Consider the following 24,292-nt stretch of genomic DNA (forward strand, 5'->3'; position numbering starts at 1 on the left):
TGATGCTTATGGTAATAACACTGATTCTCATTTTGTGATTGCTTCTTGAACACTTTTTGTGTGATCTCTCGCCAGACTATTATTGGGCAAGTTACAGCAGATTACAATCGAGAACAGCTGTGGTTTGCTAATGAAAACCTGATTCTCCAGCTGCAAGCCCTAGCAAGGGGATTCCTAGTCAGAAAAAATTATGAAGAGAGAAAAGAATACCTCCAAAACCAGGAACCACTTGTGATCAAAATACAGGTATTGCTATATATTCTAAAGTCTTTTGAGTGTGCAATCTGTCCCATGCAAAAAACACACAATCGTTGGGTGTGTTTATCTTTCTGTCTTTAGCAGAGAGGACTTTTTGTGGCATTTGTTACTTACAGAATGTAATTGTTGTTGTACAAACACAAGGCTGTGTACTTACTGAAAGAAATGCTTTGGGTTTAACTGACAAAGTTCCAGTTTACAAAGGCTATAGATTGGGTATAACTGTAGTACATAACAGCCCAGTTTGAGAAGCTTGGTGATTCTTATCACTAGCTTCTTCCTGTGCACTGTTTGATGTTTAATTGGGAATGCAAAGAAAGAGTAGGAGGATGGAAGGTAATGAGTTCAATATTGAACATCTAGTTCTCTGCCAAGGCATGGTTCACTCAGGAAATGCATTCCTTTCTCTCATCTCCCACAGTCAGAAGCTGTTTGCATATAATTTATTAAGTATATGCTTATATAACAGGGAGATTCAATGTTAATAACTCTGCCTGGATTCCAAGAGTTTTACTTGGATTTGCTTAATACGCTGTTCTCTGAAAACAGTACGAAGGAAATGTTTAGGGTTCTTACAGAGCATGTTGTACACACTTTGATAGGTGCTTTTGTTTGAACTTGGTGGCTTATATTTTTACACTATTCAGTATATACTATAATAATCATGCTCAGTGAGACTGAACTCTTTAGCATTAAAGTACAGGTTTTTTTTTAATTTTTTCCTAGAATGAGTGCATTCTGCAATGAATCAAAACTGTTTTTGCTATTACTTCACATTATTCGTAAAATTATGTTCTGGTGATGCTGGAGGCCTTATTAGGATTGGGACTCATTTGTGATAGTGCTGTACAGAAACATTAAAGAAAAATGCAGGCTCTTTGGAAATAATCTTCAGAAATTAGATGGAGGATTTGGAGAGCGGTAATAAAGCATGTGTTTATGCAAGCCGCATAGGCAAATACTGCAAATCCTCATTAGCTTTATCCCTAGCCAGATATTGGCAACTTCCTGTGGGCAGTGAATGGCTTGTGAGAGAGGCAGATGGGTGGATGATAGAGATTGGGCATCAGTGGTAAAACAAAGGTTAAGGGCAACACAATAAGATGAAGAAAGGGAAGGAGCTAGTTTGGCAGGGTCTTTTTCAAGGCAAGGACCAGCATTGCTATTTAATGGTATAGACGACCAGTGTTTCTCAACTTCTTTTTATAAATTACTCCTTTTTTTTCAAAAAAAAAAATAAAAAATTCCCCCAGTACCTACAATTTTCAGACACATACAAAATTTTTCTACCATTGCAACCCATTTGTTTAAACAACTTAATCGTAGCTGGATGGGCAATGAAATTTTTGGGTATAAAAAGTACACAAATAATAAAGCGCTGTACAACTTAAAACAAAAATTCAGTTTTCTTCAAATTTCAGTTGTGTTGATGTGTACCTCCCCAGATTTCTCTTGCGTACCCCTAAGGGTACTCATCCCACTAGTTGAGAAACACTAGTACAGAGTTTGAAAGAGTGATGTGATATTAGAGAAGGCAAGAAAGTCTTAGCTGTGTTTTCAATGGGCCTAAGAAGGTGACACTGGTGACTGTAGTAGCCCAGACTGATGAAGGGGACCTGGACATATTACAGCAATGAGACAGGTTACAGCAGCTTTGGGACACCGTAGAAGAAGAGATGGATAAGATTTGGAAACTGCCTAGAAGTGCAGGCTTGCAGAGCACTGGACTGGGAGGTATCTGAGCCTGAGTGACACACAGGATGATATGGGGAATTTGAGTCATCAGCACACTGGTGACTATTGATGCCACAGGAGTGGATGAGAGCATGTAAAATGATGTGACTGAGGCACATCTATCCTTTACATTTTCTCTTCACTTCTAAATAGCTTCTTTATGGAACAAGATATGTAAACTGTTGGCTTTCCAAGTATAGGTGTAGTGAAACTAAGTCACGCTACTAATCTCCTCCTTTTTAAAATAGGCTTCCTGGAAGGGATATAAACAAAGGAAAAGCTACACTGACAGGTTGCAGGTGCTTCAAGACAACATTGCTGCTATTGTAAAGGTAGACTTCCATCTATGATGAGCAGATTGTGTTGGCTATATGGAGAATGTTTACTTATGGTTGGAGGAATCCTAATGCTTGAAAGCCCAGGAACCTAGGGAGAGGGGCTGCTATCAGTTTATTAAATGCTGCTGGTGGTGATAAAAAAATTATACTTAGCTCTTATATTGTGTGGGTTTTTTAATCTGATCTCAAAGTGCTGTGCAAAAAAGGTCATGTCATTATCATTTTATACCTTGGGAAACAAAGGCTCAAGTGTAAAAAAGTGACATGACCAAGGGGTCACAACAGACCAGTGGTAGAGCCAGGAATCAAACTCAGTCCCCTGAGTTCTAGTGCCACGAGCTAGTCCAGTGTTCTAACCATTATATCCGAGCCCAGTCATCCCATCATATGAGTTTGTGACTCCCATTAGATTTCCAGAAGTTGCCTGCTATGCAATTTGTGGGACAAGCAGACATCTAACCTTGTTTTATAAAAAATAAAATAAAATTAGAGTTGTTCTTAGTTCTTCTACAATTCCTCTTAAGATTTTTATTTGAATTTTAGATTCAATCGTGGGTCAAAATGTGGCTAGCAAGGAAGGCTTACAAGAAACGACTGCAGTATTTCAAGGATCACGTAAGGCCCTTCTTTCTCCCACTCCCGTTTTGAGTAGAGAACTAATGTAGTACAGGTTGAACATTTCAAATCTGGGACTCCCTGTTCTGGAAATATCCATGGTCTGGCATAGATGTTGCTGGACCAAAGAGCCCCAGGAGCGGGAGCCAGCTGAGATAATGCAGGGTTTGAGGAGTCCCTGCTGGGCCAGCAGTGGCTAGACGGGAACCCCAGTGTCAGTGGGGCCAGGCTGTATTGGGGAGCCCTGATGTCAGTGGGGTCAGGCTGCTGGAGAGCTCCTGGGAGCGGAGCCGGTGACAGTGGGGGTACCCCCCAGCAGCCGCATAACTGGGATGGCCAGGCAGCTGTGACAGGGGAAACCCTTGGCGGCAGAGGGCCAGGCAACAGCTCGGGAGCTCCAACTGGGGGAACCCTGGCAGTGGGGCCAGGCGGCAGCCGGGGAGTCCCGGCCCCAGTGGGGGAAACACATAATCAGTGGGGCCAGGAGGGATTGGGGAGCCTCCACCCCAACTAGGGAACTCCTGCTGTCAGTGGGATCAAGTGGCTGGAGAGCCCCTGGCAGCAGGGCCAACGGTGGTTGGGGAACCCAGGGAAACCTTCGGCAGCAGTGGGGCTGCCAGTGGCCAGGTGGCCTGGGACTGGGAAACTGTGAGGAACCACCAAATGTAGAGGGCTGGTGGCGGTCAGGTGACCCTGGCTGGGGAACCCCTGGGAACTCCCAGCATAGCCAGTGGGCAGCAGGGCAGAGACCCTCAGCTGGACCAGCTGTAGTAGGGTAGTAACAGGGTGGGGAGCCCCAACCTTGGAAGCGGTGTTCCCTCTAAGATGCACAGCTTCACAGGTGATTGATCAGCCCTGCCCAGTCAGACTCAGGGCTCCATGCTTGGAGCTAGCTGACTGACTGGGTGGGGCTGATTAATTGCCAATGAAACTGTGCCGTCATGCAACTTAGAGGGAACACTGCTTGGGAGCCCCAGGGAGAGGAGCCATCAGTGGGGCAGCCAGCTGGGGAGCCTTGACCTTCCCTAGTCTGATACATTCCCTGGTTGAGGACTGTTCAGGTCCCAAGGGTGCCAGACCAGGGAGGTCCAACCTGTAGTAATACTGCATAAGTGAATGTATTTCTTGGAATTATGAATACTGTAGTTTTCCTCCTTATGACTTTTAATAGAATTACATTAGAACTTAGAAAACACAAACTTTATTCTAATTTTACCAGTGTTTGATAGATATCTGTAGTATTGTTTATTATCTGTCTTCGTAGAACATGACTTGTTAGAGGATTACTGTCTAATGCTTTCTAAAATGCTTATTTAGTCTTGGTCTTTTCCAGAATGGAGAAATTGTGAAAATACAAGCATTTCTTAGGGCAAACAAAGCGAGGGAGGACTATAGAACACTAAGTAAGTGCTGTTGATAAACATTTGAGTGTAAATTGGTTGGGGAACACTTTCTTATTCCAAAAGTTAGTGATTTCTAATGAGAGTCTTGCATTTTTGGCTTTTCAGAAGCAATTAAGTGAAATGATACTAACATTTTGTTAAACTGTTAATTTTATGCAAAACTGCTACACGTAGTTCTGGTTACACAAAATATTCTAATCTTGCTCTCAATGACAAACTCCTTTTTGCAGTTTGGCATTCTGACCATAGATGTCACTATGACATGTGTGACACAATAATTTTAATCACTGATATTTATATATTTAAACACATTCTGTGTTTATACATGTCAGGCCAAGCAATAAAAAAAAATCTAATATGAGCTCATTTACATTAACTACAGTTGGTGCTGAAAATCCACCCTTGAATGTCTTGCGCAAATTTGCTTACCTCCTGGACCAAAGTGACTTAGACTTTCAAGAAGAACTAGAAGTAACAAGGTTAAGGGAGGAGGTGGTTACAAAAATCCGATCCAGTCAACAACTGGAGAAAGACTTGAACTTGATGGATATAAAGATTGGGCTGCTTGTGAAGAACAGGATCTCTCTGCAGGTCAGCAAACTTTGTTAAAACAATTTCTAGAGAATGCTTTGAAGGCAGTGGAAGTTTGTGTGCTAAAGGGATGCAAGATCAGTTAGGATATTCCTGACAAGTGAAGCAGTTGCCTTTCTTGTTCAGTATGCCAAGAGCCACAGTCAATATAACCTATGTAAGAAATAGGTGTAGTGTGAAAAGAGCTTTTGGTGAGAATTCAGACCATTCCTACATGCAATCATGGAGAACTGCTGTTCTTTGGAACAGTTAAACACACACAGTCACTTCTATTCTTCCACTTTGTTGCCTGCAGTTAACTTTTCTTAAAGTATCAGTGCCTCAATAGGGAGAAAAAGTAGGAGTCATTTAGTTCCTACTATTGTATTTCACATCTCTGAGTACCAGCTTTTTTTGGATAGAACTGGGCAGCAGTAATACCCAAAAGCAGGCGGACATTTTTTGTGGTTTTAAACTGCTTTCGAGCAATAGAATAAGTCTGACTTCCAATTTTAAATGTCATTGTAAAGAGTTTGCTGCGGTTTATTTTCAAAAACGCATATGAAGGTACCCTGAACATTAGTCTACATTAAAATTTTACCCTGCAGCAAATTTTTCCCACTGCTTGGAAAAGGGAGGTGGTGATAGGAGTACATCAGGTAGTTGCCACTCCAAAACTTGTGTTTTGGAGCCCAATTTGAGTTCACGGGCTAGGGACTGTGGATTTGAACAGTCAAATGTATTTTTATTGTGAATTTTAACTGATGCAAGATAATGCGCCTTTTAATAAATCTAAATAAAACTGTGAGTAAAGTGATGTAGTTGTGAATGTTGTGTAGTTAATGCTATATAAGATTGAAATATTTAAAGGGTTGATATTGGTTATTTAGTAAAAGGATTTAATATAAAAACATCCTGTCTTTAAGATGGCTGAGAAATGACAGTGTACCGTATTGCTTTATTTTTCTGTGAGAATCTGTATATTGGCTCAATTATTTCTTCAGGATGTGGTATTACACAGCAAGAAGCTAAACAAAAAAAGCAAAAATCAGGTGGAAGAGATGGTGACAGGTGACAAACAGGGCATCAAAGGCTTGAGCAAAGAGAGGAGAAAACAGCTGGAGGCCTATCAACACCTGTTTTACCTTTTGCAGGTAAGTGCAAAAGTGGGAAATAATTTTCCCCCAAATAGCTTGTCTTAAGCAAAACTTTAGCATGTACATTTCTTCTAAAGAGAATGATTGGGAGAGATTTCTTTGAAGATGTGTGTACAGTAAATACATTACTATGGGCCACAGCTGAGCACTGCTAGCAAGTTTTGTTCATTGGATTATTGTTTTAAACAAACTTGACAATGCTGCATAATTTAAATTTGTTTCCTTAATAGAAAACTGCTCCAGTGTCCTTAAATTGTACAAGAGATTAGTTGCTGCTGTTCTTTTCCTTGAAATTCTTGTAAGCGTGCAACTGTCCGTAGTATTATGAGCCTGCTCGGTTTTATGTCTCTTCCTTTTTGCCCTCTGCCTCCAACCTGTCAACTCAATTTAGATATACAGGTTGGACCTCTCTGGTCCAGCACCCTTGGGACCTGAGTGGTCCCAGACCAGGGGAGGTCAGGATTCCCCTCCTGACTGTCAGCCCTGCTCCCAGGCTCCCTGCCCTCAGCCCAGTGAGGGCTGTGCTCCCCACCATTGGCCCAGCTGCCACCAGCCTGAGCTGTGCTCCTGACCCTAGCCAGTCCCACTCACTGGGGGACTCTGGTCTGGCAATATCCGATATTTCTGGAGCCGGAGAATCCTGATTTCAGAGATTCAACCTTGTATAGTTCAAATATGAGGTGGGAAAATTATCTTTTGAAGCTGAAAATACGTGTTAGTGTGTTTTGGGGAAAAGTTGTGGGGCAATAGACATTTTATTAAGTGATGTGTCTATTGTTGTTCATTTGTCCACTTACCAATCTGAATTTGGGTAAGTTTTTCTTTAGAAGACTCCCATATTTGTCCAGAGAGATTGTTTCACTCCCCCACTTCTTATTTAAAGGGGTGAGGCTGTATGCATCCCCCCCACCCCCCACCCCAAAAAAAATCAGGAGTGTTTTAACTCAAAGGAAGCTAAGCTTTGGGGAAGATAAAATATCTTTGGTGAAATAGCAAAACACCATAGTATGGATGTCCCAAAAATATCAGATTTAAAACTTCTAAAATGTGATGGCCTTATAAAGTAAAACTTGAGTAATTATTCTAAGTGGCATCAATGTGGATGATGATTACACTGTTACACAGCACATAGGCAAAACTTCTGAACACTTAATGTCCATGTCAGCTAATTAGCTACAGTAGAACCTCAGTTATGAACTGACCAGTCAACCATAGGCCTCATTTGGAACAGGAATACGGCAACAGCAGAGACACACAAAAAAGCAAATACAGTACTGTGGATTATATGCTGGTTTCTCTTCATTTTTAGCAGCTTGTTTTTGTTCTTCTTAGTAAAGTTTCAAAGCAGTATTAAGTCAGTGTTCAGTTTTAAAATTTTGAAAAGCACCACAAGGTTTGTTCAGAATTACAAACATTTCAGAGTTGCAAACAACTTCCGTTCCCAAGGTGCTAACTTTGAGGTTCTACTATGAATGTATATTTCAGATAGGCTATCTGTTCAAAAAAAATCAACTTACATAGTGATGTGTGCTTATTACTGGCTTCACTTGGTTTTCCATGTGGAGATGTGGTTCATAGAGTACAGCACTCAGTGGGGTAGCCATTAAAATTCTTAAAATTGACATTTGCAGGTAACTAGCACCGCAGTATTTGCGGTATTCTCTAGGCTTTGTGTTAAATAGCCTTCTACTCAGTGTGGTGAATACTGCTTTAAAATTAGGCCAAAAGCACAGTTGTGAAGTTTTTAATGGTGACCATTATGAGACTATGGCCTTATCTGTACAAACACAACTTTTATTAGTGTTTATGGAAGAAATAAATGTCCATTCAAAGGAGAGCAGACTTCTTATGGCTTGTGAAGGTAGGGAGACAATTTTTTTTATCATTTTAGCAATATAGAAATCACCCTTCATAATGTTTCTTTCTTAGACTAATCCCATGTATCTGGCTAAGCTGATTTTCCAGATGCCACAGAACAGATCAACAAAGTTCATGGATACCGTCATTTTTACTTTGTACAACTATGCCTCCAATCAGCGAGAAGAATACCTGCTTCTCAAGCTTTTTAAAACCGCTCTAGAAGAGGAGATAAAGTATGTACATTGACTAGAGCCTCCTTCCTCCTCTGGAGTAGGCTGTTTGCTTTTCAAAGGCTTTCTTAAACTTGCTTTTCATTTGATGTCAAACTATACTTTTATTTGTTAGTGGGGAAATTAAAGTGGTATATCAGTGGGACTTAACTTTCAGTCAAAAGCTATTATAAATGTTTATACATTACCAGAGAGCGCCTCCCTGAACCTAGAGAAGCAAAGCCTGAATAATATTAAATTTTGACTTAATCCTGGAGATAAATACTTGTATTTTAGTTCAACTGTTTTGGCTTCTTTGTTACTGCTTTTTGCTTGACTCTGCAGTTATTTCAGAGCTTTTATTTTTCTTCACAAATGTAATTTGTAAGTATGGAATAAGCAAAAGACTCATTCTGTGATGGGCAGTAATTGAAAAGGCTCATATTAGCAGAACACTGAAGGCATGTGCTTAAATTGTTCCCAGAACTGGCCCTAAATCAGGTTCTAGTTAAAATTATGAATTCCTGTCAGTCATTGTCAGAGCCACTTCTATATTTTAATCTTTATTTTAGTTCACAGATGAATGATTTATCAATTTAAGAAAGTCATCAAATAAAAATTAATCTGTACCGAACCACTTAGGAACTAAGCAATGTTCTAACTTTTGAAACTTGTATACAGAAAATCAGAAAATGGGTTATAGTTCATTTAAGTATTTTTGTTTTTAATGCAGTTCCAAAGTAGATCAGATACAGGATATAGTTACTGGAAATCCTACTGTCATTAAGATGGTTGTCAGCTTCAATCGAAGTGCTCGTGGACAGAACACTCTGCGTCAGCTGTTGGCCCCAGTGGTAAAGGAAATAATGGATGACAAATCCCTCCTAATCAATACCAGCCCTGTGGAAGTATATAAGGCATGGGTAAACCAGCTGGAAATGCAGACTGGAGAGGCCAGGTAAGTGAGAAAATAGAATAGTTTATCTTCATTCTATTAACATTTGAGTGATTCCTCATGTCAGGTCCTCTTCTCCTTGAGTGAAGCTTCTTGTATCTTCCATAAGTATCTATGAAGATGCATCTAAGGGGTGTGCTTGTGATGCTCTATTTCAGTATAATATAACAAGGCTTAATATATGTTTTTGCTAAGATGTAATTAGTGCTAGTATTGTTATTTTGTAGCATAGTGAAGGTCTCTAAAAGTAGCTTATAAACTTACACCCAGAGCCTGCAATCAAATCTGCTAACCTGGACCCAGCACCATTACAGAGCCATATTGACTCCAAAAGAGCTTTGCATTCACACAGAGAGCCAATGTTTGCAGCTCTGACTGAAAGACTGGAACCACAAGGACAGATCAGCTTATGACACTTGTTTGTCTTAAGTACCCCCATTCTCAAACACTGCTGTGAGGAAACCAAGGCACATGTGACTGAGCAGGGAATGGAGTCTTGTTTCCCGAGTTCCAAGTTTAACCATCTAACTTCTGAGCCATCTGTCCTCTCGGCATATAAAAGAACCCTCACACTAGAATGCATATGTTTTTCTTTGTATCTGGAAGAGGGCAGTTTATATCATTTCCCTGGATTTTTTTTTTCACTTTAAAGAAATGAACTGATAATACTGGTGAGGTTTGGGATTTTTTTAAATGCATTTGAAGAATAGGATGTTGTAAGTCCCTTGTTTATCTGGGCTGTGAAATACACTTGAAAAAGAGTTGAGACTGTGTAGCATGAAATAAACTGTTTTAAAATATTTTTGTAACTTTACAGATGCTGTATACAGTTTAGTTTAGCCCATTAAATACCTCTCTTGCATTTGCAGTAAACTGCCGTATGATGTAACAACAGAACAAGCATTAGAACATTCAGAAGTGGTAAATAAACTGGAGTCCTCCATTCAAAGCTTGAGAGCAGTAACTGATAAAGTCCTTGTGTCCATTTTCTCATCTCTCACTATGATGCCGTAAGTGCCAAATTATGAATCTGGTAACCCCAGTTAATTTGCTGTAACATTTGATGCAGGATTCAGTAAAAATAGGCATCTACCTTTACAATATTAGTTGTCCAACAGAGGGAACAATTCCTCCATATTCATTCAATATTCCAAATATGATACAATACCTAGTGAACATCTATATTGTAAATCCTTGGGTTTTCCATTATCATCTTGTTTTGTGTGTTAAGTGGTTAGTCTGTGGTGAAAATGCAGTATCTTGGTTGAATGCAATGATTTGTTTGTTTCATCTAAGTCTTTCCATTATTTTCCTTTTTTCATCTGTTCTGTATGTAGTTATGGAATGAGATATATAGCCAAAGTTCTGAAGAATTCGCTTCATGAAAAATTCCCAGATGCAACAGAAGATGAACTATTAAAGGTAGATTTGTGAGGGTGATCTGTCCGCAGCTTATTCTTTACGCTTATGCCAAAAGTGAGATTGATTGCATATAAGCTTTCTAAGGAATTAATAGTTCTATTTGTATAGAAATGTATGTGGGTGAATAAGAGGAATTCCATGTATGACTATTGCCTGACTTAAAAGAATAATCAGTGGTGCTGAGCATCTGCAGCACTTGTAGAAGTCAATTGGCCAGCACCATTGAAAATCAGCTCAGTGGTACTTTGTAGGAAGCTAGAAATATTTACTTGCTTAATTTTGCTTCAGAAGTGATATTGTATAGAACATGACCATAGTTTGGTAATTTTAAATCTGCTGAAGTGAAATTAGAACACTTATCACAAATTGCTTCAAGTGATTTTTAATATTCTATTTAAAAACAATTGGGCAGAGTTCTTAGCAAACAGTGAGTTAATCGTAATCCAGCCACTATGCTTGTTTAAGATACTTGTAGAAGTTGTGAGAATGTGACATTGTCTAGACTGAAGTGCGTGTGCTGTCAAGTGCTACAGAATGCTCTTGGCACGATATCCTTCTCTTAATCTTTAGAACCATTGTATTCTGCAGAAGGCAGTGTGAAGTCATTCTCTTTGCCTTCCACACAACTGCAGGGCTTGCATCTTGCTTTAATTAGATATATTGGCTTCAGTACAACTGTCAATATCTGTGTTTCTTTTTTTAATAGAATTGTAGTGAATCAAGATTTAGTTTGAGGATGTTTCAAGTATCCTTCAGAAGACATTGGGTTTTTTTAGTTTTTATCTAGAATCATTTTGATTTAAATAATTTCAACTGTTAAATTTATTCTGGTTTTACGTAATAATAAACAATACAGTTAATATTGTTTACAGTAAACATTTACAAGAATTTCTTTGGTCCCATCACTACAGTGTGGGATCACTATAAATTAACCAAATTTTAAAACATCTGACAACTACCCCTAAATGCACGGTAAACTGATTCAATCACAAGACACCTCTACCCTGTCCACTGACCAGCACAGCTCATCATGTGATTGAACCTTACAATTCAAAAGCCAAACTCTCCATTTAGTGACCAGGCTTGGGCTGGGGCAGACTGCCAAAGGAAAGTAAGTATTAGAGGGTCAGGAGTCCATCTCTTGGTTTAGTATAGTGTCAAGTACTCTACTGTAACAGAAGAGGGAGTTTCTGAAAATCAACCAATAGCCAAGTGGATAAGCCATTCTCTCCGGTTTAGAGAGATCCTCATTGAAGCCCCTGCTCCAAATCGGGCAGAGTATGAACAGAAACATATCTCATGTGAATGTCCTGATCCCTGGGCTACTGACTTGTTTGGGCCTAGTTTGTCTCTTTACTGCCCATCCTGGTTTTTCCTCAAAAATTGAAAAAGTTCTGAGTTTCATTGTAGAGCTGAATGGGAATCTTCACTCCCAAATATTCACAGGACAGGAAAACTCTTTTCTTGCCAGCTCTCATTGATGATATTTACAAAAACATTTAAAATCTTTACAAAAAATTACTCTGTACTTCCTATTCTACCTAAAAGCAGGAAGCAGAGATGTTACGAATATCTATCCTCATAGACTACTAGATTGGCATGATTTTCTGGAAATGCTTTAACGGAAAAGTTTTCCGTTAAAAGCATTTTCGGAACAGAGCGTCTAGATTGGCACGGACGCTTTTCCACAAAAGCACTTTTCTGCAAAAAAGCCCCAATTGCCATTTTCGCGATCGGGGCTTTTTTGCGGAAAACAAATCTCAGCTGTCTACACTGGCCCTTTTGCGCAAAAGGGACTTTTGCCTGAACGGGAGCAGCATAGTATTTCCGCAAGAAGCACTGATTTCTTACAGTAGGAAGTTAGTGCTTTTGCAGAAATTCAAGCGGCCATTGTAGACAGCTGGCAAGTTTTTCTGGAAAAGCGGCTGATTTTATGGAAAAACTGGCCAGTCTAGACACAGCCATAGTGTTTGACTCAATTGAAATTGGATACTAATGGGAATCTTATTTGCATGAGAGGGGGATTTATAATAACTCAATATATGCATCCAAAATTTCAGATATTTAGACATTTTTTTAAAAGATGTGACTTTTTAAAAATTAGACCTGGCCAAAAATCTGATTAAATGAGAAATCTTGGGGAGAAAACTCTTTCCCCATTCTTTTTAAACCAGTTAATATACTCCTGGTGTAAGTGCCCATTACTAAAAACACTTTTTATCTCTTATGGGATCACTAGATTTTCCAATTAGCTAACTAGTTAATTGCATCTGAAATTATTTTCACAGATTGCTTTGTTAAAAAAATAAACTAAGAGATGATAGAGTTTGAACCAGGAAATATGTAGTCTTTTGGTGGCTTTTTAAGAATGTAGTAATGTACATCAGGGAAGAAAAAAAAATCAAAAGTATTTCTTCTATAGATTGTTGGAAATCTCCTGTACTATCGCTACATGAATCCAGCCATTGTTGCTCCTGATGGCTTTGATATAATTGACATAACAGCTGGAGGCCAGATACACCCCGACCAGAGGAGGAATTTAGGTTGTGTGGCAAAAGTCCTTCAGCACGCTGCTTCTAACAAACTCTTTGAAGGAGAGAGTGCACACCTTTCATCTATGAATACTTACCTGTCGCAGACATACCAGAAATTCAGGTGCGAAAAGCTCATGCAAATGTTTATACAATGTAAACTGTGCAGGTCACCTAATCTGTTCACTTGACTATAATTGTATAAAATTTTGTTTTGTTCAGGTTACACCCACATTAATGCGTAATCCTGCTCTGTAATGGGAAAATAACATGCTTGATTTCCAGTTTATACGGGTTGGATTCCCCTGGTCCAGCACCCTCTGATCTAGGACCTGAGTGGCCTTGAAAGGAGGAAGTTTGCCAGACCAGGAGAGGTCAGGTGTGGGGCTCTCCCAGGGCTCCCCTCCTGGTCACCAGCCTGGCCACCATGCTGCCCCCAGACGGTGACAGGGCTTCACTCCCAGCTGCCGCATCACTCTGGCCAATAGGGCTCCATGTCCCCCACCAGAAGAGGCTTCCCTGACCCCAATCATCAGTGGCTCCACATCTCCAGCCAGTGGCAGCTTTCCTGCTCCTGACTGTAAGAGCTTCCTGCCCTCAGCCAGCAGCGGATCCACACCCCAGGCAGCAGGCTGAGCTCCCAGCCACTGGCAACCTCTGTGGCTGGGGCTCTTTGGTCAAGCAACATCTGTAGTCGTCCAGGACCATGGCTCTTGCTAGGCCAGGAGTCCCTGAGGTTCAACTTGTACTATTGTTTAGCACAAAGGTCAGCAACCTAAGGCTCAGTATGGAGCCAAATGTGTGTCTCAGCTTGAGCGCAGCTCCCTTGTTTGCCCCTGCAATGTGAAGCTTGCACAGGCGCTCCAGCATCGTGCCCCTCCACTCCACAAGATTGGCGCGCCAGCTTCCTGCAGGTGAGGGTGGGGATGTGGTGAGAGAGCCCTGAGCCTCACTGCACAATCAGGGAAGAAGCGGCTCCTCGTGCTGCCATTTCCCCCTGCCAGGAGAGGGGGAGTAGCAGCATGTGGATGAAGGTGCTGCCTGGAGGCTTTTCCCTACTACTCTAATTGGATTCCAGTCAATGGGAGTAGCAGGAGGCCGTGCCTTCAACACAGTGCTGGGAGCAGCGTGTGGAGAGAAAATGAGTGCTCCCTGCCCTTTCCTCTCATGTCTGACCCTGCATCGCCACCCCCCTCACTCATACCCCCCCAAGCAGAGACCCCACGCCCCCAGCCTGCTCCTTCCCCCTCCCCCTGCCAGACATCTACCCATGCCTGTCCTGCTTTTGCCCCCTCTCAGCCAGACTCTGCACCCTTGCCCTCTCCTGTACCAACCTTCTGCCCAGATCCCGCACCCCCGTCCCTAGCTACTAGTGAGTAGGATCTGTCCTGCACACTGAACTCATTTTTGGCTCCACCTCAGAGCCTAGAGGCCCCCACAAAATCCATTAACCCTGGAACCTCAAAAGTGTTAATTTGGCTTGAGGCCTTGAACCTCAGTCTTCACTTTCCTGGTGGGGAGGGAGGGGTAGGGAAGTGTCTCAGTTAGGGGCCATATCAGGATTGAGGGTTTTAGGAGGGCTTTTTGTTTCTTTGGGTTTTTATGCTTCTTGCTTGTTGGTCCCTGACTTTTTTTTTTTTTTTCCTGTGGGTCAGTCCTCAACCCCCACCCCCCCCGCCCTGCACTCCCCTCCCCCCCCCCCCCCCCACACACACACACACTCTGCAGGATGAGTAGAAGGGGAGGCCATGATCTGGCTGCAGCAATCTGGGCCCAGCCCCTTGTCTAGACACTGCTGGCCAGGTGCAGCAGCCTAGCCAGGTAAAGTAATCAGGCCCCAGGCCCCAACCCTCCCCCTCCCCCCACATACTCTACTTCCCATACCCAGCCCCCAGCATCTCTCACACATCCCAACCCCCTACCCTGAGCCCCTCATACACCTCAACCTTGATTCCTGCAGCCCTGGCATTAGCAGAAGTCCCATTAAATAAAGTCTGTGAGTACAAAGTTTCTTTTATGCTATTATTAATCATTGTCAATTATCAATAATACTAAGTTGTATATTTTCAGTCATGCAAATGAGCATTTTTATACTGGCTCTTTGCTGACCACTTGTTCTGTATATTAATGTAGTTTGGCTCCTGGGTTTGAAAAGGTTGACAACCCCTGGCTTAGTAAGTAATTCTGGTATTGACCATCAGAATTCAGTCCAATTAAGAATTTTTAGTGCAAAATGAAGTAATGAGTCTAATGGAGCATTTCATTGTATAACGCACACCCAGTAATGCTTGCTTTAAGTAAGCTGAACAACTGATTGTTTTGTCAGTCGGGTGGCTGAGAATATTCTTTTTGTAAAGGTGAACTATTTCCCAGCCAGGGAAGAGCTGTGTGTGTGTTTTTTACTTCCTCCATCTCAGTTGAAACAATTGTAGGAAATGACACTTAAAATATTGTGCTAGAATATCTGGATTTTCCCAAGAGACCTTTTGTGTTGCAAAGAAACAATTTCAAATTTGTGTTTTACCTTGTATTTTTGGAGTGGTTATGATCATGAAATTATCTTAACAGCAGAACAATTCAAATGTACATTAATTATTCCTTTTAGAAAGGTCTCCACTATATGAAAAAAATTAAGGACTATTACGTAATCTTCATTTAGAGGCTATATATGAGCAATCCTGTAACTTTTTTCCCTTAAATCCTTATATTGTATGCATTGACCCTGAGCACTTAATAGTTTAAACATTCCAATGGAGCAGCACAGGGATTTTAAATGTGTTTAAATGTAACATATCTGACTGCCATGTATAGACATATCTATAGAACAGAGGGGTAAAGAAGAAATAAGCTACGCAACTTGAGCTATGTCAATTGCATAGATTAAGTCCAAAATAGTTTATTTTGGCTTTCAGTGCTGTCTACATAGCAGGAAGTCCGAGTTAAAGCATTCTTCCTCCAACTTCCCTTGAGCCTCGTAAAATGAGAGTTATAGGAGTCAGAGTAAGAAGTCCTCCAGCTCGACATTATGTTGAAATAACTGCTTGTAGAGCAGACTTGGACTGTTATTTTGGAATAATGTTAGTTGTTGTTAATAATAATAATAATGTTAGTTATTCCGAAATAGGCTATGTCTACACAGCAGTGTTATCAGACTGGACATTGACAACTTAAAATCATAGATGAGGGTTAGAAGAGACCTCAGGAGGTCATCTAGTCTAATCCCCTACTCAAAGCAGGACCCAACCCCAACTAAATCATTCCAGCCAGAGCTGTGTCAAGCCGGGCTGTGTAAACTTCTGAGGATGGAGATTCTACCACATTCTCTAAGTAACTTATTCCAGGACTTCACCACCCTCCTAGTAAAATAATTTTTCCAGATGTCCAACCTATTCCTCCCCCACTGCAACTTGAGACCATTGCTGCTTTGTTCTGTCATCTGCCACGGCTGAGAATAGCCTAGCTCCATCCTCTTTGGAACCCTTGCTTCAGGTAGTTGAATGCTACTATTAAAGCCCCCTTCATTCTTCTCTTCTGCAGACTAAATAAGACCAGTTCACTCAGCCTCTTCTCAAGTCACATGCCCGAGCCCCTTAATCATTTTTGGTGCCCTCTGCTGGACTCTCCCCATTTTGTCCACATCATTTCTACAGTGGGGAACCCAAAACTGGATATATTATTCTGAATGTGGACTCACCACTGCCAAATGGGTAACAAGGCCACGCTGACTTGTATCTAGTTTCACATCCAATGTTATCATTGGGTCCTTTACTACAGAACTGCTGCTTAGCCAGTTGGTCCCCAGCCTGTAGCCATGCATGGGATTCTTCTGTCCTAAGTGCAGAAATGTGCACTTGTTGAATCTCATTCGATGTATTTTGGCCCAGTCCTCCAGTTTGTCTAGGTCACTCTGGACCGAATTCCCTATCCTCAAGCATATCTGCCTCTCCCCCTATCTTGGTGTCATCCACAAACTTTCTGAGGTACAATCCACCCCATCATCCAGCTCATTAATGAAGATGCTGAACAAAACTAGCCCTGGGACTGACCCCTCATGCACTGCACTAGATACTGGCTGCAAATTGAACATCAGTCACTATCTGTTGAGCCCAACAATATAGTCTGCTTTCTATCCACTTTATGGTCCATTAATTCAAGCTATAATTGAACTTGCTGGCAACTTGTATTAGTATACATAAGATTATTTTCTGGAGGATTTTTTTTTAATCCAGGTTGTAGAGTACGGGTCTCAGAACATCAAAAAGATATGCCAACTTGCTTACAACTTTGTAGCTGACAAAGGAAAATCTTTTTTTTTTTAAGAAATAATTCTGCTGTTCTGTCTAGGGAGAAGTAACATTTAAGCATTCCCATTTATATTGTGACATGCTGCTTATGATTTGTACTCTGGCACTCCTATATAGATTTGATAAAGTAGAAATTGTCCTATAACTTGCATTTTAAACAAGTTAATTCCAGTTCTCTACAGTTAGCTAAACTATGCTGTTTTTATTATTGTACACGTATTTCACCTTTTTCATCTTACACCTTCCTTAGGAATTTTTTTCAGACAGCATGTGATGTTCCTGAGCCAGAAGAGAAATTCAATATTGATGAGTACTCTGACATGGTAACCCTCAGCAAACCGGTCATATACATCTCCATTGAGGAAATCATTAATACCCATTCAGTAAGTAAATAGAAAGAAACTTAGCTACTGAGCAAAGGGTACCAATTGTTAAACTATTTAATCTGTTCTTGGGAAACTTCTCAAATCACTTTTGAGAGATGAGTAATTTTTTCATAAAATCACATAACTGTGGTGTTCCATAATGGCTTTCCTAAAATGCTAAGGAATTCCTTTACACTCTTCCTTTCTGATAATCTCTTGTCCAAATAGATCATCTCCATATCCAAATACTTGGAATAACCTTAAAATCAAACTGTTATTAACATTTACTGTAACTTTTACAGTAAAAAAGTTTGTGTTTGGCAGGAGAGAATGCATTTCCATCCTGTTATCCCCAATAGAAATTGTACAGACATGGGTTTAGGAACAAAGTGCTAACCAAAATAAGAATCGGACAATAAAATGTATTTTTTTTCTAGAGCATTTAACTGAAAGGAAGAAATTGCAGAACATTTTTTTTGGTATCTAATATTGGTGAACCATTTGTTAGGTTATTTGCATTACAGACTTCCTCTTGGTAAAGAAGGGGACTTGGTTTTTTTAGGAGTTAGTGTGACTTTGAGATAAAGTAAAATCTTCTACTCTTCATGACTTTGGTATTCCATCATGTGTTTGGCTGGAAGCAGATGTAAGTGTGTGATTTAGGGGACAGTGGTATCCTGCAAGTCTGTTTATTCTGGATAAGGAACAGATGGAATGCAGAAACTTCAGTTTGTGAGATTAACTAGGACATAATTTAGATGTATACCATATGGTTCTTCCACAGCTGGTATTCTGTATACTACCAGTGATCTGCTAACTTGCAAAACCCAGAATTGTTACATTCTGAGTATTCTTTTAGAACTATTGAATACTTGACTCCCATGATGGTGAGTTAAAATCAGCTTTACTCATGCATGAATTAATGGGCTTAGCCTACCAGGAGACATAGTGTTGGCTAGATTTAACAGAGCTGCAACTCAAGGTTGAATTGAGGGTACAGGTTTTATTTCCTGTCTGTCTACACTTAATATTTAGGTGTCGAGCATGATATTCATCTCCTCCTATCCTGTTGTCAAGTTTGTGACTTAAAGGCTGGATATCAGTTAGTGCAGATAATTATGGGGAACCTCTCATTTTGTCACTACGTAATCTGGTCTAGTGAGTTCTGTATTTCATCAGAATTAACTGAACGCTTTTGATGTCATGCGGTAGAATACTAGTCAAAGGGGACAGTCTTTTCCCCAAGATTTCATGTAGTTCATATGTGTGGAGGAAGTGTTAAGATTTGAAACAAGGCAGCTTTATGTCTAAAGATACTGTATTTTTTGTATATCTCATAATTTGCCATTTCAATGTATGCATGTTTATGTACACAGCATGTACTGTGTAAAATGTCAAATGTCAGGGCTATCATGCAGATGAAACAGAGGGGAAATTGTCAAAAGCAAAATGTTATGCACCAAACTGCCATTTGTCTTTGAATGTCTCCCCCAGAATGTTTAATGTGCCTTAATTTCCCATATATGAAGCATTTTAGCTGCCTGTACATTTCAGTGAAAACCACTTTTGATTTGAATAGGGTTTTGCACTCTCCAAACTATCAGTTATGAAATTTGTAATTATAGCATATGTTTTACTTCACACATACTTAAATTGGTAGTTATAGGCACCATGACTTAAAAACAGACTTCCATACTAAGAATCCTGTTTACGTGGAAAACCGAACGTGAGGACTAGCAAATACAAACTGTTATCAAACTCTGCACAATGCTACTTGCTTCCTGAAGTAAAAGCTAGTGATGGGTATAGAAATGAGCAATCAAATTACAGGAAACTCATTCTTCAGGCTATACTATTCATGCATTTTTATAATTCAGCATGTTAACAAGTTTGTTCTCCGAGGCTTTTTATGGCCTACAGAACCATTCCTGTTTGGAAGCGTTGCAATACAAGTATTATGAATAGCGTTTGTACTTCCTGTTGTCTGTGTGATTCAAATCACTGACTCGAGCAATAAAAGCATACTACTAAAAGTTTTACTTTTAAAAGTGAACTTAGTCCATTTAAAAAGTACCAAATTGATACCACAGGAGTTAAATCTTTGGCCTCATGTGAAGTGCCAATTCTGAATCTCTTTAGCAGTGATGTTTGCTTAATTGTTTAAGCAGCTGCTAACTTAGAGCTTTTTCACCCTCTTCAGTTTGGTTCATCTTTGGGTAAATATTACCACCTCATCAAATGTACACAATCAGCAGACTGGCAGGCAGACTGCTTACAGCCAGAGATGTAGGGCACTCTACAGCCTAAGCTGAGAATCAGCAGACTTTATAGCGTAAGCTATAGAGCAGTGTTTCTTAAACTGTTCTGTAGCACACTGGTGTGCTGCGAGGCAGTTGGAGGTGTGCCATGGAGAACAGAGTTCAAAATGGCCTCTCTAGAGGGGCAGGCACTTTTTTTTTTGCTCAGTAACTCCCCCCCACACACACACACCTTTTTCCCCCCCCCCCCAACAAAAAAATTCTTAGTGTTCCTCATTTAAAAAAAAATGTTGTTCCTCGATCTTAAAAAGTTTAAGGAACATTGTTATAGACTCCTACACTAACCTCCAGAGGTCCAAGGTTCAAATCCACCTGGTGGTGGTTACATTTGCATATAGGATATGGCTTCAAGTGCCACAACATGGGACAGTGGACCACGCTAGGTGTGTGGGTTACACAAGCACTTTTTTCTTCTGTCCTCCACAGTCTGTATTCATGTTGTCTGCCCCCTGTGACTTGGAAGACTTCATGCTCACAAATAAAATGTACAAAACCGAGTACCATTTGGAGAAATGGAGTGTTTTCAGTGGCTTCATTGATAATCATTTTGTTTGCATTTGTTTCTAGCTGCTATTAGAACACCAGGATGCCATTGCTCCTGATCAGAATGACCTACTGAATGAACTGCTGAAGGGACTAGGGACTGTTCCTGATGTAGAGTCTTTCCTTGGTAAGTTGTTTTCAGCGCCCCTCCTTGTTTTTGCCTGTTGGTTATAGTAATTTGAGAATGGGCCCTAAATGGGCAACAAGTAATTTGTTTGGTTACTTCTGTGTCTTCAAAATTTAGGACTTTTTCCTAACATAATTTTTGTAATTCTTATAACTGAAAAGATATTCTAAAATGAGATTCTTAGGAGAGCTAATTCCCAGAGTCAGCAGTAGCTCTGATCTGTGAACTACTTGAATATATTCACAATGGGTATTTATTCTGGAGCATTTTCCATAAAAGCAGACTGTTTCATTTTGAGATCGTTGCTTGGCGTTACAAGGGTGGACCATCAGAACGAATGTTCTGAGGGAAGTGTGAAGGTGAGATCCATTATATGAAAGCTGAGGGGATCCAGGGTTAGATGATTTGACCCTATGAAAAGATTAGAAGCACATACAGAAACAGGCTGTTAAAAAAAAAAAATGGAGGATAAGAAAAGGGTTAGAACACTAGATGGGTGGATGCTATAGAAAAAGAATTTGATCTGTGACGTTCCCAAGAACTGCCTCAAGGCAGACTGGAATGGAGATGGACACCTATGTTGGGTCAACTCGATGGCACTAAAGCTAAAAGAAGATCATTAGAACTATTAATAATAATGCAGAGAGCACATCTTTGTTTAGAAAATATCTAGCATATATTGGTTGCCTTAGAGACAACTTAGTAACAGGAACACTTTATCAGTGTGATTATCCTATCTCTGTTCTATGGAAGTTAAATAACTACACAACTTTTTCAGTAAAGAAACACATGTTTGAGCCCTATCTGTATAATTGTCTTGAAAGACAATTTGTCACCAATTTAAGGTGAAAATACCTCTGAATTTAGTATTTCAAAAATCTTTGCCTAGATATTCAGATTCTGTTTTCTGAAATGTCTAGTAAAAACTAGGTACTATAATTTTGCTGTTTCTAAATAGAGGGAAGCTGTTAATTGTTTCATGGCCGAAAAAAACTTTTGAATTTAAACATAGTTATTTTGTCTAGATATAGTACATGTTGAGAGATCTTTGACTGCTTTTCTGTTTTCTTTGACACGTCCTAGTGTTTTGGGTTCATGCACCAGTTCATGTCACAAGTCAGTAAACTAACAGAATAAGAGCCATATTTTTTCTTACAGGGGAAGGAGCTGTTGATCCCAATGATCCTAACAAAGAAAACACATTGAGTCAGCTTGCAAAGACAGAGATTTCACTATCTTTGACTAGCAAGTATGAGTTACAGGAAGGTGAAGGTCAAGATTTAAAAGGATTGATGATAAAGTACGGTTTGTTCACATATATGTGTGTGTGTGTATCTTTATCTTTGAGGTAAAGTTGTTAAACAATACCAATAATATAAGCTAACTTTGTTCAGGTTTGCAATTAATTTTTTTTAAACTTCCAATTAGAACACTAATGTTTTTCAGACCATATGATCCTCACAACCATTCATTTGTCTGGTAGTCTACAAAGAATTAAGTCAATAGCTTGAACCTTTTGGTGATATAAAAGTCTGGTGCTTTGCCAGCCATTAGCCATATCCTGTGCCGATTCCTATCTTGTACAACCTCACTGGTAACACAGATCAAAGATAGTGCTAAAATCAAAACTTCGGCCCAGAGTGAGCATGAAATTTGCCTCCTAAGAGTTTGGGATGTAATTCTGGAAAACACACTCCAAAGCTAGTTAAGATTTAAACCAATGTTTTCAAACTTGGGTGTCTAAAGTAGATTTGTCAAAAGCAATCAAAGTTACTTAAGCTCACAAATCATCTTGGAAGTGAATGGGATTGATGTTTCTAAATCATGTAGGTGCATGAAAATCACAATACTAAATCTTTATTTGAACACTTCCCTAAGTTTCTTGATTTTTAGAGGTGCTGAGCACCCACAGGTTCCATTTAATGTTAATAGGAATAGTGGTGCTTTGAAAAACAACGCATTTATGTAGTTCAAGGAATTGCAAAGTCATGTAGTGGGACAACATCTGAACAGGGTTATTAGTTTAGGTCATTATTGACCAGGAAAATTCAGACCATGGGCCTGAAAATAGAAGGATCTCTATCAAACCAGTTAAATCTCCACTTTATGCAGAATCTTTCAAAGTCTGAAACAAACTTTGTAAAATGTCAATATTGTAGCTCTTATGAAGTTATTGCTACCTGCATTTTTGCACATTGTGAAATAGTATCCTAACACATTATCTTTAGTGATGTATTATGAGTTATCTAGACTTTAAGGCAAATGCAATTCTGTCCTCCTTCATACTTAAGTTTGGATTTACTATTTGTACAGGATGTTGTTGTCCTTTCAGCAACATTATATTAAGATCAGCCTAGCTGTTTTTATTTTTAAGTTAACCTCCTCCTCGTTTCATTGGATACATTCTGCTATGTCATGGGGAGTTTCACAGTATAGGAAGAAATCTGTGGAACTGCAGAGAGCTTGAGTAGTTGCAAGTGTCCATGTTATTGCATAGCACAGAACTAACTAGAACAAGCCCAAACTAGCTGGGCTGACCCCAGTGACCTAACTCAGTTACTATAACAACAAGTTCTTCTTCGAGGATGTCCCCGCGGCTGCTCCACTATGGGTGCTGGGCTTGCCCCGGTGCTGCAGACGGAGGGATCTGCTGCGGGGCTCGCTGCTTTTGTGCTCTTTTTCTTGGTGCGTGGTCTGGCCTCCCACCAGTTCAAGACAGCCTCAGGCTGCAGATGCTTGGAACCACACTCTTCATTTCAGCTCTTGGAGACTAGCTTTGCTCTAGTCTTCCACCTACCATTTCTTCCCCTTTCTTCCTATCCCATTAGTTTAAAACAAAAAAGAGAAAAAGACAAAATTAACGCAGCAGCGTTGCCTTCTTTGTCTGTCAGCTGTTTCCCGGTTCGTCTCCTGTAAATAGTTGCTCCTCCCCCACAAAAAAAAATCCTTAAGAGGAAAAGCTCAGAAACAGACTTTTCTCCCTGGTCACAACAAAGTACCCCCTTCACCCTTACTTACAGGCTGAACTATCTGACCGCTGGCTCAAACCTGCCATGTCCACTGGCTTTAAGAAGTTCGGTTCTTCCCGGGAGGCAATGCCAGCCTCCAATGGCCACTCTGATTGCACTAAGTGTCTGGGTGAAGCTCATGTTCCCCCAGAAATATCCTCATTGCTGTAAACTTACCTCCAGGGCTAGGAAGGACAGGGAGAGGCGCCTTCGGATGATCCTCTTCGATAAAGCCCTGCAGCTGCAGCACACTACTACCAGGGAAGAGCCCCCTAAACGACGGGCTTCATCCCCCACTACCACCAATCAAAAGAAACCCAGGCTCTCCCCTACCAGATCCTTGCTGGCTGCCTTGCACGGTAAGGAGAGCCAGGGGGACAGACCAGGAACGTCTGGCATTATAAAGCCGCGTTCCGCAACCACTGCACCTCGCAGGTCAAAACTGCCACGGAGCCAGTACAGACCACAGCATCAGAGGCGCCACCGGCTCAGCCTGCACTCATGCTGCCGACACCGACCCCTGAGCCACCAATGAGGGCTCCCTCTGAACCACAAGGTATGGCGCCGACATCCGC

At 40.5% G+C, this 24,292-nt stretch overlaps 1 protein-coding gene across 6 annotated transcripts in view; it reads left to right on the forward strand.

Annotated features, from left to right (window-relative positions):
• The window catches only part of IQGAP2 (IQ motif containing GTPase activating protein 2), a 214,712-nt gene that overhangs the window by 175,562 nt on the left and 14,858 nt on the right, over positions 1-24,292 (forward strand). For all 6 annotated transcript variants that reach the window (XM_075932302.2, XM_075932305.2, XM_075932304.2 and 3 more), the window contains 14 exons: positions 76-246; positions 2,241-2,324; positions 2,874-2,945; positions 4,279-4,348; positions 4,731-4,939; positions 5,923-6,072; positions 8,005-8,168; positions 8,878-9,102; positions 9,969-10,109; positions 10,437-10,521; positions 12,944-13,176; positions 17,607-17,739; positions 20,607-20,709; positions 21,868-22,009. In XM_075932302.2, the coding sequence (XP_075788417.2) occupies positions 76-246; positions 2,241-2,324; positions 2,874-2,945; positions 4,279-4,348; positions 4,731-4,939; positions 5,923-6,072; positions 8,005-8,168; positions 8,878-9,102; positions 9,969-10,109; positions 10,437-10,521; positions 12,944-13,176; positions 17,607-17,739; positions 20,607-20,709; positions 21,868-22,009 (1,982 nt within the window). The remainder of the gene's footprint in view (positions 1-75; positions 247-2,240; positions 2,325-2,873; positions 2,946-4,278; positions 4,349-4,730; positions 4,940-5,922; positions 6,073-8,004; positions 8,169-8,877; positions 9,103-9,968; positions 10,110-10,436; positions 10,522-12,943; positions 13,177-17,606; positions 17,740-20,606; positions 20,710-21,867; positions 22,010-24,292) is intronic.

The sequence above is a fragment of the Pelodiscus sinensis genome, chromosome 6, assembly GCF_052426305.1.
Source record: "Pelodiscus sinensis isolate ZL-2025 chromosome 6, ASM5242630v1, whole genome shotgun sequence".
Classification (NCBI taxonomy): Eukaryota; Metazoa; Chordata; order Testudines; family Trionychidae; genus Pelodiscus; species Pelodiscus sinensis.